This window comes from Nicotiana sylvestris, chromosome 11, assembly GCF_000393655.2.
Source record: "Nicotiana sylvestris chromosome 11, ASM39365v2, whole genome shotgun sequence".
Taxonomy (NCBI): domain Eukaryota; kingdom Viridiplantae; phylum Streptophyta; class Magnoliopsida; order Solanales; family Solanaceae; genus Nicotiana; species Nicotiana sylvestris.
The window spans coordinates 93,694,293-93,714,368 of NC_091067.1; the positions used below are offsets into that span (position 1 = coordinate 93,694,293).

General features: G+C 41.9%; 2 protein-coding genes across 2 annotated transcripts; both read left to right on the top strand.

Moving 5' to 3' along the window:
• Positions 1-14,943: 14,943 nt before the first annotated feature.
• On the top strand, positions 14,944-15,627 carry LOC138881335 (uncharacterized). Its single transcript, XM_070161554.1, has 3 exons — positions 14,944-15,185; positions 15,282-15,355; positions 15,437-15,627. Exons 1-3 carry the CDS (start codon positions 14,944-14,946, stop codon positions 15,625-15,627), a joined length of 507 nt encoding a protein of 168 aa, XP_070017655.1.
• A 1-nt stretch (position 15,628) lies between these two features.
• Positions 15,629-16,135, top strand: LOC138881336 (uncharacterized). Its single transcript, XM_070161555.1, has one exon. It carries the CDS (start codon positions 15,629-15,631, stop codon positions 16,133-16,135), a length of 507 nt encoding a protein of 168 aa, XP_070017656.1.
• The last annotated feature ends 3,941 nt before the right edge of the window (positions 16,136-20,076 follow it).

Below are 20,076 nucleotides of genomic sequence, written 5' to 3' on the forward strand. Positions count from 1 at the left end.
AGTTGGAATTACCCGAGGAACCGGGTTGGAAGCTTTTCTTCGATGGAGCTGCAAACGCAAAAGGGGTTGGAATAGGAGCAGTACTCATTTCTGAAACAGGACGGCATTATCCTGTTACGGCTCAACTACGCTTCTATTGCACCAACAATATGGCCGAATATGAGGCTTGCATTCTGGGTCTGCGCTTGGCTGCTGACATGGGTGTCCAAGACGTCTTGGTCTTGGGAGACTCGGACCTCTTGGTACATCAAATTCAGGGTGAATGGGAAACACGAGATCTAAAGCTCATACCATACCGACAATGCTTGCATGATCTGAGCAAGAAATTTCGATCGGTAAAGTTCAAACACATCCCGAGAGTTCACAATGAGGTTGCGGATGCCTTAGCCACCTTAGCATCAATGTTGCACCACCCTGACAAAATGTATGTTGATCCTCTACACATCCAGGTCCGTGATCAGCACGCCTACTGCAATGCCGTAGAAGAAGAAGCAGATGGCGAACCCTGGTTTCATGATATCAAGGAATACCTCAGGATGGGGATATATCCAGAACATGCCTCTGGGGACCAAAAAAGAGCCCTTCGGCGTTTGTCGAATGGTTTCTTCCTCAGTGGAGGAGTATTGTACAAAAGAACCCCGGATTTGGGATTGTTGAGATGCATAGATGCCGGGCAGGCAACGACGGTTATGGCGGAAGTACATGCCGGAGTTTGTGGGCCGCACATGAGCGGATATGTATTGGCAAGAAAGATCCTTCGAACAGGGTGTTATTGGCTAACCATGGAACACGACTGTATCACTTTCGTAAGGAAATGCCATCAGTGCCAGATACATGGAGATTTGATTCATTCTCCGCCAACAGAGTTACATACGATGTCAGCACCCTGGCCGTTTGTAGCATGGGGCATGGATGTCATTGGGCCCATCGAGCCAGCAGCGTCCAACGGTCATAGGTTCATTCTAGTGACCATTGATTACTTCACCAAATGGGTTGAGGCTAAAACCTTCAAATCAGTAACTAAGAAGGCAGTGGTGGACTTTGTTCACTCCCATATCATCTGCAGATTTGGGATCCCAAAAGTGATCATCACGGATAACGGTGCGAATCTTAATAGCAGCTTGATGAGAGAGGTATGCCAACAATTCAAGATTACACACCGCAATTCCACCCCATATCGTCCTAAGGCAAATGGAGCAGTCGAAGCAGCCAATAAGAATATCAAGAAGATACTGCGAAAAATGGTGGAAGGGTCCAGACAATGGCACGAGAAATTACCCTTTGCTTTGTTGGGTTACCGCACTACCGTCCGGACTTCCATAGGCACAACTCCTTATTTGTTGGTGTATGGAACTGAGGCCGTGATACCAGCGGAGGTCGAAATTCCGTCCCTCCGAATTGTCGCTGAAGCCGGAATTGATGATGATGAATGGATCAAAGCTCGCTTGGAACAGTTGAGCCTGATAGATGAGAAAAGATTGGCAGCAGTGTGCCATGGTCAGCTGTACCAGAAGAGAATGGCAAGAGCGTATAATAAAAAGGTGCGCCCCAGGAAGTTTGAAGTAGGGCAGCAGGTATTGAAGAAGATCCTCCCACATCAGGTCGAGGCAAAAGGCAAATTCGCCCCAAATTGGCAAGGGCCTTATATCGTGACCAGAGTCTTGGCCAATGGTGCTTTGTGTTTGACAGATGTCGAGGGAAGATGTGTCGACATGGCTATCAATTCAGATACAGTCAAGAGATATTATGCGTAATTTCTTTAAATTATGGCAATTTTGGTTTATTTGTTTGTATTTGGCATTTGTTGAATAATGAGATGACGGAGGCAATTCTTTCTTCTATCCAAACACTTTTAACCCTCGCTTCCCCCTTTGAGCCTTAAGCAAATTCTTTCAATACCCCTCTTTTGGAATCACTAATGGGAAAGATACGAAAAAAAAAGAAGAAAAGAAAAGAAAAGAAAAGAAAAGAAAAAGAAAGAAAAGGAAAAGAAAATGAAAAGAAAGAAAAGAAAAATCAAGGAATATAAAACCGTGGGAACTACGTTTGACCTGATTCCTCAAAGAGGATACGTAGGCGCCTCACGGCTCGGTCATAGTATGCATCATAGCAAATATAGGATGCATAATGTACATAGTGTGCATAATAGGCACAATGTGCGTAACGCACATAGCTCAACATAAGCATAAAAAATAAATTCCCCAAGCAAGAAAACTGGGGCAGAGGTTATGTTTTAAGTTCCAACAAAGGTTTGATTCCAAAAGTTGTAGCACATCACCCTTCAAATTGTTTTCATTTTTGTAGCCTTTCTTCAATCCCACACCAAAACCAACATCAACATCCAAAAGACCTCCCGATCAATGTTCGAGAGATGCCAAATCCGGCAAATAAGGCCGAGAATAATACACTGATCCCCAGCAAAGAAGAGGATCGTAAGACTGGGAATGAGTTGATAGTCAAAAGAATCCCCGGAAGAGAGGGTCGTATCTACAACACCCCGGATCCTCGAAAGAAATAAAATGAGAGAGTCTTATCGGTGAAAACCTTCGCAGGCACCGAAAGGCGATGTAAGATGAGGGATATGAAATGAGAGAGTCTTATTGGTGAAAACCTTCACAGGCACCGTAAGGCGTCGGGAGATGAGAGAAAAGAGAGAGTCTCATTAGTGAAAACCCCTCGAAGGGCACCATGAGGCGACAAGATAGAGCAGCAAAAGCTACCACATTCGCAATAGGATGAACATCCATTTATCATCCCCAGCAAGTCAGACCATCGGGCAAATCGATTGATACAAATAGACTGGGTCGGGAATCTATGGTGCACGTCATGATCACGGGGACCAGTTGTGTCCTCCAGATAAGTTCTTTTGATTGTCTCCTCCCACAAAATATTGGTTCAGAAAGATTTTCTCTTTTCCATATCTTTATTTCTTTTCCTAAAATGTGTCTTTAAAGGATTTGTCAAAGCTTACTACCAGAAACCGAAGGGGAATTCATCCAATGCAGGATAATACAAACAGTCTTAAAGGCCGGCCCCAGGCAATGCAGGGATTGTGCTCGGAAATGTTGGAAGAAGTAAGCTCCAAAAGGGAGTGGTTTCGGGAGTTAGAAGCAGACTCCCACATCATGTGTTTTAAAAGAAAGCAGAAAAGGGGATAAATTGAAAACCAATCCCCAGCAGGCTAGAGACCCCCAACAGGCAACTTTGCCCGCCAACCAATTATGGGGACAAAGAGCAAGAAAAGGGGAAGAGAGAAAAATTGCTCGCCAGAAAGGCACCCTCTACCACCACGATTAAAACTGATTAAATCCTTTTGTCTGCTGCAGGAAAACAAAGGATTGATGATGGCAGCAAGATGCACCGCCATGGAAGTCACCAAAAACCGGGGCAGAAAATTTTCTGCCGATTGTCGAAAATTTTCTCGGAAGAACGGGGAAACAATTTCAATACATTTAAGTTCTTAGGTCACCCACCAGTATAATGCGGGAATACATTTTAAGTTCTAGGTCGCCCACCAGTATAATGCGGGAATACTTTTAAGTTCTAGGTCGCCCACCAGTATAATGCGGGAATACATTTTAAGTTTTAGGTCACCCACCAGTATAATGCGGGAATACATTTTAAGTTTTAGGTCACCCACCAGTATAATGCGGGAATACATTTAAGTTCTAGGTCGCCCACCAGTATAATGCGGGAATACTTTTAAGTTCTAGGTCGCCCACCAGTATAATGCGGGAATACATTTTAAGTTTTAGGTCACCCACCAGTATAATGCGGGAATACATTTTAAGTTTTAGGTCACCCACCAGTATAATGCGGGAATACTTTTAAGTTCTAGGTCACCCACCAGTATAATGCGGGAATACTTTTAAGTTCTAGGTCGCCCACCAGTATAATGCGGGAATACATTTAAGTTCTAGGTCGCCCACCAGTATAATGCGGGAATACATTTAAGTTCTAGGTCGCCCACCAGTATAATGCGGGAATACATTTAAGTTCTAGGTCGCCCACCAGTATAATGCGGGAATACATTTAAGTTCTAGGTCGCCCACCAGTATAATGCGGGAATACATTTAAGTTCTAGGTCGCCCACCAGTATAATGCGGGAATACATTTAAATTCTAGGTCGCCCACCAGTATAATGCGGGAATACTTTTAAGTTCTAGGTCGCCCACCAGTATAATGCGGGAATACATTTTAAGTTTTAGGTCACCCACCAGTATAATGCGGGAATACATTTTAAGTTCTAGGTCGCCCACCAGTATAATGCGGGAATACATTTTAAGTTCTAGGTCGCCCACCAGTATAATGCGGGAATACATTTAAGTTCTAGGTCGCCCACCAGTATAATGCGGGAATACTTTTAAGTTCTAGGTCGCCCACCAGTATAATGCGGGAATACATTTAAGTTCTAGGTCACCCACCAGTATAATGCGGGAATACATTTAAGTTCTAGGTCGCCCACCAGTATAATGCGGGAATACTTTTAAGTTCTAGGTCGCCCACCAGTATAATGCGGGAATACATTTAAGTTCTAGGTCGCCCACCAGTATAATGCGGGAATACATTTTAAGTTTTAGGTCGCCCACCAGTATAATGCGGGAATACATTTAAGTTCTAGGTCACCCACCAGTATAATGCGGGAATACATTTTAAGTTTTAGGTCACCCACCAGTATAATGCGGGAATACTTTTAAGTTCTAGGTCACCCACCAGTATAATGCGGGAATACTTTTAAGTTCTAGGTCGCCCACCAGTATAATGCGGGAATACATTTAAGTTCTAGGTCGCCCACCAGTATAATGCGGGAATACATTTAAGTTCTAGGTCGCCCACCAGTATAATGCGGGAATACTTTTAAGTTCTAGGTCGCCCACCAGTATAATGCGGGAATACATTTAAGTTTAGGTCACCCACCAGTATAATGCGGGAATACATTTAAGTTCTAGGTCGCCCACCAGTATAATGCGGGAATACTTTTAAGTTCTAGGTCGCCCACCAGTATAATGCGGGAATACATTTAAGTTCTAGGTCGCCCACCAGTATAATGCGGGAATACATTTTAAGTTTTAGGTCGCCCACCAGTATAATGCGGGAATACATTTAAGTTCTAGGTCACCCACCAGTATAATGCGGGAATACATTTTAAGTTTTAGGTCACCCACCAGTATAATGCGGGAATACTTTTAAGTTCTAGGTCACCCACCAGTATAATGCGGGAATACTTTTAAGTTCTAGGTCGCCCACCAGTATAATGCGGGAATACATTTAAGTTCTAGGTCGCCCACCAGTATAATGCGGGAATACATTTAAGTTCTAGGTCGCCCACCAGTATAATGCGGGAATACATTTAAGTTCTAGGTCGCCCACCAGTATAATGCGGGAATACATTTAAGTTCTAGGTCGCCCACCAGTATAATGCGGGAATACATTTAAGTTCTAGGTCGCCCACCAGTATAATGCGGGAATACATTTAAATTCTAGGTCGCCCACCAGTATAATGCGGGAATACTTTTAAGTTCTAGGTCGCCCACCAGTATAATGCGGGAATACATTTTAAGTTTTAGGTCACCCACCAGTATAATGTGGGAATACATTTTAAGTTTTAGGTCACCCACCAGTATAATGCGGGAATACATTTTAAGTTTAGGTCACCCACCAGTATAATGCGGGAATACATTTAAGTTCTAGGTCGCCCACCAGTATAATGCGGGAATACTTTTAAGTTCTAGGTCGCCCACCAGTATAATGCGGGAATACATTTAAGTTCTAGGTCGCCCACCAGTATAATGCGGGAATACTTTTAAGTTCTAGGTCGCCCACCAGTATAATGCGGGAATACATTTAAGTTCTAGGTCGCCCACCAGTATAATGCGGGAATACATTTAAGTTCTAGGTCGCCCACCAGTATAATGCGGGAATACTTCTAGCTCTAGATTTTGGAATCAGTCACCCCACCTGAAGACGGAAGGGTACAACAGAGATCCCCAAACGGGAGACAATAAAATCCCCAGCACCAAGAAGCAGACAACTGCAGAGGCACGCGCGCAATTCAAAAGAAAAAAGGAACGCGTCTCAAAATAAGCAGTTTGGGAACGTTGTAGCATGCCCAGTATAACAATTCTGATGAAAAGCCATACCGCTGAAGAAACCATTGAAAGATTTAAGGAAGAAGGCCATGTTCCCAGCAAATCAAGCAAAGTGATGAGAACTGACATTCAGAAAAGGTGAAGGACCAGCATCATCTCCAAGCTCACAAAATAAAGGCATCGGAGGAAAGCGTTAGCCAGCAAGAAAGCAAGGCAACAAGAACAAGTTGAAGATGGATAAGATCTCATGAGCCTCAGTCTAGCTTAGCTTCTTGTTTTTCCTTTTAGAGCAATGTAACAGGGAGATCGGTTGAGCAATAGCATCCTACAGCAGCATGCAACAGCGCACAACAACAGCAAGCAATACAGTCACACGGTAGTCCCAGCTACCAAAATTTCCCGAACTACATTGACCTGATTCCTGTTCAGCCCAGGATATGTAGGAAACCTCTGAAGCAAAGGTTCGGTCAAATCTTTTTCAAAAAATGCTTCACACGGAGTATTCGGACGGGCAAAAATCGCTCGCTTTATCTTTGCGCGAAAACCCTTCGTGTCTTCGTGCAAAGAGGGGCAGCTGTAAGCACGTGATTTTTGCTTCACGGACGATCGCTCCAAAAGAAAATAAAAAAATAGTGACAAATGGCTTCGCTGCATAATTTTTCGATCTTTCCGTAACATGTGTTGTTGGTCATTTGTGTGTCTGCCCATTTTGCATCCAGTCACCATCAAACAAAAATACAAAACTATGTGTCGGTTCAAAAAATATATATATGTGTGCATCGTTCGTTTTAGGCTTTTAGTTAACTTACTTAAATATTTTTGTGATAATTGTGTTAAAATGTTACATTGTTGTTTAGTTTTAATTTCGTTGTCTTATTATCTATTATTTTTATTGTAAAAGAAAAATGGAAAAAAAAAAGAAGAAAGCAAAAGAGTGAAGGATTAAAATCGATTTGGGCCCAGAAATTGAAACAAAAGAGGCCCAAAAACGGCACTCAGACCCAGTCCAAATCCAGCCTGCCCAAGCAAGGACTCAAACGACGTCGTATCGGCATCCCCATTTGAAGCCGTTGATCTGATTCAAAGGAACGGTCCAGATCAGGCTGTTCAACTCACCTCAACGACACCATTTCAAGCGAAATGATCTGAGACGTCTGAGCCTCTTGATCTAACGGTCCACACACGCACCCGTGACCCAACCCCTCACTTAAACCAAACGACCCCGTTTAACTATCAAACGACCCCGTCTCATTTTCCACCCTCAGATCCAAGCCGTTGAGATCATCTGATCTAACGGCTCAGATCCAATTAGCCTCCCCATATATAAACTCAACCCTTACCCCCACGCCCCAAGCCGTACCCCCCCTTCAGCCACTGTTCACCATCTTCCCCAGGACCCTTTTCCTCTCAAACCCTTAGCAGCCTAGGTTTCCCCCCGTGAGCCCGGTAACCATGGTTCCGATGACCACCAAAATAACATCCCCGATGCACCCAACCACCCCGAACATGAATCTGTCAACCGTTCACCTCGAATCACTCTGAATCTTCTCGAATCTTCAAACGAAGATTCGAGCAAAAACTAGATCTACACCGATTGACCCCAAACTCACACCACAACCCCTCCTGACCTCCCTCACCCCCGGAGTGGCTTTGGTTCCGTTCGAATCTGACAGGGATTGAACGGTTCCCAAATCGAACCTCAAGAGCCATAGGATTCAAATCTATGGGTTTGTCCGAATCAGTGGCAGGATCAGGGCCTAGCAGACTTTTACCGAAGTGTTCTCAGTTGAGAACGCTTCGGTTAAAGTCCATTAGACCCCAAAATCACCTGGCCCGAGTTCGAACTTGAATCGATCTTAGTTTCGTTTTCTGAGGTATTTTTCCTTTTTCTTTTGCCCTCCTAAAATCTATCTGTCGTTCGTGTTCTGGTTTGTTTGTTCCGCGACTCGTTTGTCCATATGTGTACGTTTTAAGTTAATAATGAGTTGGTTGTTGGTATTATTGGTTGCTTGCTGTGTATTATAGCTTGTATAGTCATCTAAATAAGCGTCGTCAACTGAATTCACTTGAAAGATGTTATAGCTTGTGTAGTCATCTAAATGAGTCTACATTTCAGTATTGATTACTATGCCTGTTTCTTGTTGGTGTTACTTGTATCGGCATGACCAACTTGTACCCTTTAATTGACACCCTGTTTGCTTAAAGTTTGAATCATTGCCTGAACTTAGGCAGAGAATTGGCAATTAGCTTCAGAAATCTAACAAATCAGCCTGAAAACAGTTTGAGTTTAATTAGCTAGTAGTCAGGTATTGGCTGAAATTAGAGAGGTCTATATACTAACTATTAAGAGTTAGGGTAATACAGTAATATGCAAGGTGTAAGGGTAATCTTGGCATAAGACAGGGTCTGATTAGGGGATAATTTCAGAATGTGTCAAGTGGTAATTAAAATAGGATTAAATTAATGCTAATGGGGGACCAGACCTAAGAGTATGGGAATTAATTGAATACTTAACTAAACCCATAACCCTTGATTAGAGTAATATAGACAGGGCATGGGGGCTGATTAAGGATTCCAAGAAAGATGCCTTTAGGCATGGGGAGTTAAGGGGTATGGGCAGTCTGCAAGTAGGAGGGAGGCAGCTTAGCTGCCCTTGGTCATGTGTCTTATAAATAAGCCATTTGATAACTTAAACGAGGGTGGACATTTTTTAGTCTTGAGAAAAGAGAAAAACAAAGTGAAAATTTTCAGAATACTTTGACTAAAACACTGCCCAAAACTGCACAAGGAACTAAGTTGGTTGAGCTGTTCTGGCCAAGTCAGTTATTCTAACTAGGGTCATCACTGCTCCGTTAAGAGAAGGCTATGTGTTTTCTGCTGTGATTGTTACTATACTGAGTTTTTCTGTGTGCTGTGGATTGAGTTTTAGCCTTCTTGATTGTTGGAACTGTACTGGGTATTTGCTGAGTTTTGTGGTTATTGGGTCTTCTGTTGCTGTTACATTTGGTATCTTGGGTTTTCGGTTGGTTCATTGCTCTTTTTCTGGGATTTGTCTGTCTGATGCTCAAGCACCTGTGGGCTACATAGTTGCTTGCTGGTTGTGTTGCTGTGTTGTTGCTATCTGTTGTTGCTGTTGATTACTTGCTGCTGATACTCTTTCTCTTCCTCTTCTTATTGTGCAAATATCCAGGTACACGACTAATACTGTCAATGTAACTTGAAGTTGAGTATGAATGCAAAAAGAGAAGAATTGAAGGTTGTTTACTTTAAGCATAGGCTGTTGTATTGAATATCATGTAATGCATGATAGTTTACATTTTGTTTGGATACTGAAGGCAACTTGCACGCCTAGTAAATATCAATGTATGGGGATTGAATGTTAGTTGTATATGTAGGCTGTTAGATGAATATTCCTAATGCAGTAGGTTGTATCCCAGACTTAGGTTTAAATTGTGTAACATACTCTTTAATGTAGGCCAGGCATGTAAACTATCCACTACTAGTATAGTTCTTTCCCCTTTTGCTAGTTTGTCACATATAAATTGATAAAGAACAAAGAATCAGTTCTAGGCCTCCAACCCAGGAAGGCCGAGCCCAAATCGAAAATCAGCTAGGCCTGTATCGGAGAAACAGGGCCCAAGTCGGGCCATCTCGCATGAGCTGGATTTGGGCCCATAATTTGCGACTAGTTGGCCATAAATGCAGTCACATTTTATTATTCTGTAGTAGCACTTTAAATACGGTTTTATAATCAACTAAGGCTATTTACTGCTTTCAATTGATAGAGACAAACACGACGAGAAACATAGTTGCTATAGGATATCCCTTAAAAATAACAACGAGATGAGCCTCGATAAAAATAAACAAAACGCAGATACGGGGCCCTTGTTAAATGCATATTAGTGAAGCATTTAGTTTCCAGGACGGGTTGTTTAGCCAATCTCACAACCTCCCTAAAAATAACAATACGTTAGACTCTTAGGACGCGCCTTAATAAATCTTACCTTCGTAAACTCGGGTGCACATTGATGTGACCCAAATCCAAATCTCAACGGAATCGAAATGTGTTTCTAATCACGGGTACATTGATTGTGACGTGGTTCGAGATGCGTGTCCATGACGTTGCAAATTCATTTTAAAATAAGGATGAGATGAGCCTCGCCGAATAAAAATACAAATTGCGGGGCCCTCAGTAAATATTTGTTTAAAATTACTTAGACTTCAGGAGGGTCGTTTAGCGAATTTCACGGCCTTCCCAAAATAATAACACGATAGTCTCTTTAGGCGCGTCTTAATAATTTATTTTTCTTAATTCGGGTGCACATTTATGTGACCCAAATCCAAATCTCAACCGAGTCGAGATATGTCAATAACCACGGGTGCATTGATGTAACAGGGTTCGAGACATGTTTTCACGACGTTGCAAGTCCTATAAAATAACAGTGAATGATAAAAGCGGTTAAAAGATAAAAGTGCACGTTTGTATAAAATCAGATAATCAAGCCAAGTATAACAATTGAGCGACCATGCTAGAACCATGGGACTCGGGAATGCCTAACACCTTCTCCCGGGTTAACAGAATTCCTTATCCGGATTTCTAGTACGCAGACTGTAATATAGAGTCATTCATTCCCTCGATTCGGGATTAAAATTGGTGACTTGGGACACCCTAAATCTCCCAAGTGGCGACTCTGAAATAATTAAACCAATCCCGTTTCGATTGTCCTTTAATTGGGAAAAACTCCCCCTGCGCCCCTCGGGCGCGTAAAAAGGAGGTGTGACAGCATCTACCAAAACAATCTCATATACGTGGAAACCTTACCCCACTCCACTCAACCAATCTCATACACACCAGAATCCCCCGAGAAGGACCTGCTCATTAAGAATATGGCGGAGGAGCTCAAGAAGCTCACAAGACGAGTCCAGGGTGTTGAAGAAGGCAAAGGAATTGAAGGTCTGAATTATGAGGATCTGTGCATTCAGCCAAACGTGGAACTGCCGGAGGGTTACAAACCTCCTAAGTTCGAGATGTTTGACAGAACGGATTTTTATGAAGTTGTTCATGAGGAGTCTCACTGGAGACACCCTATCTTGGTACATAAGTCAAAATCCCAAGAAATGGGTAAATTGGATAAGCATGGAGTTGGACTTCATGGACCGATTCAGGTTTAACATAGAGAATACACTGGATGACTTCTACATACAGAACCTCAAGAAGAAACCGGCATTGGAAGAAGAGCAGATGAACAAATTCTTCGTTAGGGCCCGGGATCCACAATACTATGAAAGGTTGATGGTCATCGAAAATCACAAATTCTCTGACATCATCAAACTCGGGGAAAGAATTGAATAAGGGATCAAGAGAGGGATAGTAACCAATTTTGAGGCATTGCAGGCTACGAACAAAGCATTACAGTCATGGGGTATATCAAAGATGAAAGAGCTAGGAGTAGTGATGGTAGCCCAAGGTCCAAAATCTCCATTCACATACCAAACACTTCCACCCACATACCAAACATCACCCCCTAGACATCCTCAACCCGCTACCGCCTACCACACTTATAACACCCAGCCAGCTAATTATCATTCACCTCCAACCTACCAAAACTACCAAAAACACAGACCCAATTTCAATCGAAGACCACCCAAACAATACATCCATATTGCTGAACCCATCAACCAACTACATGAAAGACTGAAGGCTGCCGGATATGCTACCCTTATTCCTGCTATTGCCATAGAAAACTCCTCCCACTGTGTCAACCCAAACAAAACATGTGCATACCATTCTGGCATGAAGGGACATACCATTGATGAATGGAACACTCTAAAAGACAAGATTTAGACCCTGATTGATACGAAAGTCATACAAGCAAAAGAAGTCGCACCCAATGTCCACAATAATCCCCTCCCAAATCATAGGGGTGAAGGAGTAAATATGATAGAAACTGATGAAGAATGGGATCCTGAAGGGTCAATTGGGCTTATGCGGGAAGGTGACGACCCTAAGAAACCTGCAGTCACACTCACTCCTATTGTGGTACAGATACAACCACCGGTCAAAGTTGAGGTAGCCGCATCAACTCCGTTTGAAATTGAAGTGACAACACCTGCAACTACACCTACTCCATTTGAAGTTGAAGTAGCCACACCCTTCACGGTGATGGTGGCATCCATACCACCCTTCAATTACAACGTCGTACCTTGGGATTATGTTGCCAAATCTAGGAGAATAGGGAAAGCAAAAATGGAAGAGTCCGGTGCTGCTCAAGGGATGAACAGAACGGGAAGAATCTATACACCTGAAAATTTGGGAGGAATAAGGAAGGAAGCTGCTGCCAAACAACCCATCATTGAAACTAGTCTAGAGGACCTCTAGAGGAAAGTACAGGCAAGAGAATACTTTGTTGTTAATCATTTGAACCAAACTCCCGCCCAGATATCCATCATGTCGTTGCTATAAAATTCTGAGGCACATAGTAATGCTCTGATGAAAGTGTTGAATGAAGCGTACGTGCCCAACAATGTCACCACCAGTGAAATGGCCAACATGGTGGGGCAAGTGCTAGAAAGCCACAAGATCACTTTTCACAAAGACAAGTTGCCGCCTGAGGGATTGAGCCACAACAGGGACTGCACATCACAATGCAATGCGAGGACAAGTTCATTGCCAGGGTTTTGATAGACGGGGGGTCAGCCTAAACATCTATCCGCTGACAACTCTAAAAATGTTGGACAAGGGTTTGCATGAAATACAAGCAGGAACTATGAATGTCAAGGCATTCGATGGGTTGCAAAGATCCACGATTGGGGAAGCCAATTTATGTTTGCAGATGGGTCCTACTTGGTTTGATGTCGAATTTTAGGTGCTAGACATATCCGCCTCCTATAATCTGTTATTGGGATGACCTTGGATACAAGCCGTTGGGGCTATCACATCCACCCTGCACCAGGCTATGGAATTTGAATGGAATCATCAAGAAGTATTCATTCACGAAAAGGGAAGCAATCCCATTTATACCAACCAAACTGTTCTGGTCGTGGAGAATAGAAGGAAGTTGGGCAGAGAGACTTATCATTGTATCGAGCGTGTCAATCCAATTGAGAAATATAAATGGTGGAGAAGAAAAATAGAAAGCATACTGGTATGGTCAGGGTATGAACCTAGCAAAGGACTTGGGAAGAAACTCCAGGGCATTACCAAACCAATACAGCTAAAACGTCATGGTACAACTTTCGGGCTTGGATATCCGTATACATGGCAAGAATATGATGATTGGTCGCCAACATGGCACGGTCCCTATTACCCTCTCGAGCAGCCAGTGCCGCATCTGAGTCAGACCTTCCATCAGGCTGATACAATATGGGGATCCGAAGAAGAAGAAGCTTCGGTTGGTCTAAGGAATCTCTTTCTAGAGGACGGACATATGGATTAAAATGTGATAGTTGAGTAGGAGGAGGAAGAAGGCCTTATCATTCAGATGGTGGAGAGGGGAGCATTTCTCAGGAACTGGACCGCCAAACCATCTAGGGCCAAACAAGTCCCAGGGTAGCATGGCTACTAATGTTATTTGAAAAACAAGTCTTTTGCGCATTTTGTTTTAAAACATCTTTCTTTAAGTATTTTGCATTATTTTGAAGTCATCAAGACGATATTTTGTTTAACGTTTCAGCATTTACCAAATAATTTGATGTTTTATTATCGTTATCTTTCATATTTTCTTCTACAACATTACTATTTCTTACCTTGATGAACCAACGACTGTGACATGTAACGATACAACATAACATAAGGATAGTGAATCGGAAGAAGAAGAGATACCTCAGGAAGTTATCAGAGAAGTTGAGTTTTGAGAAAACGCCTAAGTCCAACCTGGACAAAACCGAGATAGTCAATTTGGGAGATTCTGAAACCATCAAAGAAACTCGCATAAGTATTCACCTGTCACCATCGAAAAAAGAAGAATACACTCGTTTCCTAAAAGAATATGAGGATATTTTTGCGTGGTTATACGATAACATGACTGGATTGAGCATATCCATAGTAGCTCATAAATTGCCTACCAATCCAATGTGTCCGCCAGTGAACCAGAAACTCAGAAAGTTCAAACCAGGCATGAGCCTAAAAATCAAGGAGGAAGTCACTAAGCAGATCAAAGCTAAATTCCTCAGGGTAGTTGAGTACCCAATCTGGTTAGCCAACATTGTACCGGTTCTAAAAGCAAGATGGGAAAGTCAGGGTATGTGTTGACTATCGGGATTTAAACAGAGCAAGTCCTAAGGATTATTTCCCACTACCAAATATACACATCCTGATCGACAATTGTGCCAAGCATGAACTCTAATATTTTGTAGATTGCTTCGCGGGTTATCACCGGATTTGGATGGACAAAGAAGACGCAGAGAAAGCAGCTTTCATTTCACCATAGGGTGTATATTGCTACAAAACGATGCCATGCGATCTGAAGAATGTTGGGGCCACCTATATAAGGGCCATGACGACCATATTCAATGATATGATACACAAGGAAATAGAGGTATATATTGATGACGTCATCATCAAATTCAAGAAAGCCACAGATCACAAAGCAGACGTGAGAAAGTTCTTTGATCGGCTACAGAAGTACAATTTAAAACTGAACCCCGCAAAATGTGCATTTGGGGTTCCTATCGGAAATTGTTGGGATTCATTGTCAGCCGCTGAGGGATCGAGTTAGACCCGTCAAAGGTTAAAACTATCCAAGAATTACCACCACCGAAGAATAAGAAGGACGTGATGAGTTTCCTTGGATGCCTCAACTACATCATCCGCTTTATAGTGTAGTCCACGGTAATATGCGAACCAATTTTCAAAATGCTGAAGAAGGATGCTGCAACCAGTTGGACCGAGGATTGTCAGAAGGCCTTTGACAAAATCAAGGAAAACCTATCCACACCATCAGTCCTAGTCCTGCTAGAGCCTGGTAAACCACTGCTACTCTACCTCTCTATATTAGATGAGGCTTTCGGTTGTGTTTTGAGACAACATGACGAGACGGGAAGAAAGGAGCAATCCATATATTACTTGAGTAAGAAGTTCACACCTTATGAAGCACGGTAATCTCTGCTGGAATGCACTTGATGTGCTCTGACATGGATGGCTCAGAAATTGTGGCACTACTTCTATGCCTATACCACATACTTCATATCAAGGATGGATCCTTTAAAGTACATCTTTCAGAGGCCTATGCCTACCGGGAAGCTGGACAAATGGCAAATATTGCTAAGTGAGTTCGATATCATCTATGTAACTCAGAAGGCAGTCAAAGGATAAGCATTGGTAGATCATCTTGCCGATAATCCTGTAGGAGGAGAATATGAACCACTAAAAATGTATTTTCTTGACGAAGATGTATCATTCGCAGGAGAGGACATTGTTGAATCCTACGACGGTTGGAGAATGTTTTTTGACGGAACTGCAAATTTCAAGGGAGTTGGTATCGGAAACCGGTTAGCACTACCCGGTGTCTGCAAAACTCAAGTTTCCATACACCAATAATATGGTTGAGTATGAAGCTTGTATATTAGGGCTCAATTTGGCCGTCGACATGAATGTTGAGGAACTACTGGTAATCGGTGACTCAGATCTGCTGGTACATCAGGTAAAAGGAGAGTGGGCTATGAAAAACACCAAGATATTGCCATATCTACATCACGTACAAGAGATGAGGAAGAGGTTCACAAAGATAGAGTTCTGGCATATCCCCAGAATCCAGAATGAATTTGCAGACGCATTGGTCACCCAGTCCTCAATGATACAACATCCAGACAAGATTTTCATTGATCCCATTTCGTTGAGAATACACAATCAGTCGGCATACTGTGCTCATGTCGAAGTAGAAATAGATGGAAATCCATGGTTCCATGACATCAAGGAATATTTGGCAAAAGAAGAGTACCCAGAGCAGGCGAACCATACTCAGAAACGCACACTGTGGAGATTGTCCAATCATTTCGGCGAAAGCGGAGGAATTTTGTATAGAAGAACACCTGATCAGGACTATTAAGGTGTGTTTATGCCAAGGAAGCTTCCAAATTGCTCGAGGAAATACATGCCGGAACCTGCGGCCCACATATGAATGGTTTTGTTCTAGCCAAGAAGATACTCAGGGCTGAATACTTTTGGATGAGTATGGAAATAGATTGCATCCGTTATGTCCAGAAATGCCACCAATGCCAGATACATGCAGAAATGATACGAGTGCTACCAAACGAACTCAATGCAACAAGTGCACCTTAGCCTTTTTCTGCCTGGGAAATGTATGTCATTGGTCCAATCGAATCCACTGCTTCGAACGGGCACAAGTTCATTTTAATGGTCATCGATTACTTCACTAAGTGGGTTGAAGCCACGTCCTACAAAGCATAACCAAGAAAGTCGTCCGCAGATTTTGTTAGGGATCATATTGTTTGTCATTTCGGGGTTCCCGAGCATCATAACTGACAATGCCACCAATCTCAGCAGTGATCTGATGAAAGCTATGTGTGAAACTTTCAAAATCAAGCACAAAAACTCAACATCATACATGCCTCGAATGAACGGAGTCGTGGAAGCTGGCAACAAGAACATCAAGAAATACTAAGGAAAATGGTAGAGAACCACAAGCAATGGCACGAGAAGTTACCATTTGCCTTATTGGGATACCGTACCATAGTCCGCACATCAACCTCTGCAACTCCTTATTTTCTGGTTTATGGTACCGAAGCTATCATTCCCGTCGAGGTAGAAATTCCTTCTTTAAGGATCATACAAGAAGCCAAAATCAGTAATACAAAATGGATAAGGAGCCTATATGAGCAATTAGCCCTCATAGAAGGAAAACGGATGAATGTAGTGTGTCATGGTCAACTCTATCAAAACAGAATGTCCAGAGCTTTCAACAAAAGGGTCAAACCAAGACAATTCAAATTGGGGAAGCTGGTGTTGAAGCGGATATTTCCACATCAAGATGAAGCCATAAGGAAATTTTCACCTAAATAGCACGGTCCTTACATGGTTCACAGAGTATTGACAGGGGGAGCACTCATACTAGCAGAAATGGATGGAGAAATCTGGCCAAACCCTATCAATTCGTATGCAGTCAAAAGATACTATGCGTAAACTATTTATGTTTCTTCATATGATGTAATTGAACTACGCTTGACCTGATTCCCATTTAAAAGGGGATACATAGGCAGCCCTATGGGTTCGGTCATAATTCAATAAATTTCCATTTTCCCCACAATCAGAAACTGGGGCAAAATTTTGAAAAGGACCCTCAAAATTCCGAAGCAAGTTCAGCCAACAGCATTACACGTGGAATAGCCAGAAATTTGTCAGGTAACTAGGGCAGAATCTGGTTCATCTGATCGATTTTTAAATCACATATTACTATGTTCCAAATAACTATGCATACATATATTTGAAAACTCTACTTTTTAGCAAAATGCTACCCATAGTGACTCGAACATGGCTATAGTACGGAGTGGAGCAAAGCAAGTAGACAAAGGCATGAACCAACCTCCCCCGCAAAACTCACGATTTTTCTTTAGATGCAGGAATAGGGAATAACCACAAGTACGCACACCTTAAAATCATCATCTTCATAACAACCGGACTGCTAAGCGCAAATATATCTCCAGCTAAGAAATATTTTGCTCTTACTTGCTATTTGTCCACTACATGAGACTAAGCCATGTCTCAATTCTTGCATGAGGATAAGCCCTGCTTTCTCATTTTCATAAGGCTAAGCATTGCCTTCTCTTTGCGTGAGACTAAGCCCTGTCTCGATTCCTGCATGAGGCTAAGCCTTGCCTCCAAGTCTGCATAAGGCTAAGCCTTGCCTCCAAGTCTGCATAAGGCTAAGCATTTCCTTCTCATTACATGAGACTAAGCTCTTTCTTAATTCTTGCATGAGGCTAAGCCCTGCCTCCTCATTTGCATAAGGATAAGCATTGTCTTCTCCTTGCATGATACTAAGATTTGTCTCAATTTTTGCATGAGACTAAGATTTGTCTCAAATCTTGCATAAGGCTAAGCCCTGCCTCCTCATTTACATAAGGCTAAGCATTGTCTTCTCTTTGCATGAGACTAATCCATGTCTCAATTCGTGAATGAGGATAATCCCTACCTCCCTGTCTGCATAAGGCTAAGCATTGCCTTCTAGTTGCTTGAGACTAAGCTCTGTCTTAATTCTTGCATGAGGCTAAGCCTTGCCTTCTCATTTCCATAAGGTCAAGCATTGCCTTGCCCCTGCATGAGACTAAGCACTGTCTCAAATCTTGCATGAGGCTAATCCTTGCCTCTTCATTTGCATAAGGCTAAGTATTGCCTTCTTTTTGCATGAGACTAAGCTCTGCCTCAATTCTTGTGTGAGGCTAAGCACTGCCTCCCTATTTGCATAAGGCTAAGCATTGCCTTCTCATGAGACTAAGCATTGTCTCCCTCTGCACAAATATTGCTCTATTCCAAACCTTGCATTATTCTCTTCTTTAGGGGCTAAGCTCTGCCCCCGACCTTGCACAAGACTAAGCTCTGTCTTGTTTTATCTCAAGCATCATGTCGCTGCATCTCATGGGCTGATATATAGCTAATTTGTCCAAAGGCGTCATAGTCCAAAGGCATCATCCTCATAGCCTGAAGACACCATCTCATGGCCTGAGGATCTCTCAATATTGCACATCATTATTAAAAGGTGCCATGGTTTAGACGCATCATTCTCATAGCCCGAGAATATTATTTCATAGCCTGTGAATCCCTTATCTCATGACTCATGGCCCGCGACGTCATGGTCTAAGGATATCATCATCACCGTCCAAAGACAACTTTCATGATCCAAAGGGAATTTGCATCATGTTTAAATTCTCGCAATAATCCATATATATTTGCATGCATCGTGTTTTAAGTTTTACAGGTAATCCAGGAAGTAACTGTTCTTCAAACGAGAGCAGTATTCGCTCCGGTTTCTATTTACAACGTCCACATTTCACAAATGTTTTAAACATAACCAACCACCATCAATTCTCGCTTCTTACTATATGGCTATTCAGATACTTGCTCTATAACACATCCGTTACGTTTCAAATTCACATTCATAACTCCGCATAAATCCATCCGATACTATCCTTCCCAAAAGAACCCCTTCCAAAACACACGACTATTCTTATAACAATTCCATCAGTTTCATTCACTGTTGGGTCCAGAACTACACACGGCCTGATTCCTATAAAACAAGGGATATGTAGGCAGCTTAGAAATCAGAGTGCGGTCTATATTCTTTTCAAATCACTCCATTCGGTCAAAATCGGTCATTATTTTTTTATCCGACAACTCTTTCATCCTTCCTGGGTAAAGAAGGACAGCTGTTGATACACAATTTTTCCCTCATATATTTCAAATATGCATATATACTTTCAAAATAGTGCATGAGCATCATCAAGTATTTTTTTCAAATTTTTCCATAATTTTTAAAGATTTATTAATCAATTTATTCCCATATTTTATTGTATAAATAATCATTAATTGTATCACAAATTATTTTTATAATGATTTTCTCATGTAATTTCATCATTTACACCCAGATTAGGTTTTAATTATTTTAACATATTTATCATAAATATATTTGCATTGTTAAGGCTAAAATTGCACATTTTGCAATAATAGCCCATATATACTTATAATTACTTTATTTATGCAAAAAATAACTTTTTATATTTTTATAATATTAAATAATTGTTATTAACCATTTTTATGCACAAATAATATTTTTACTATTTTATTTATCATTTTTACAAATTATTTATTAATTGAAAGTGGGTATTTAACTAGTAGCCTATTTTCTAAACCTATTTTCTGACCAACCCCCAGCCCAATGCCTAAAATACTTATCCCAATACACTAACCCAATAACCCCATCCCAAACAAATGACCCATTACTCCCCAACCCAGTCGCAACCCATTAACCAACCA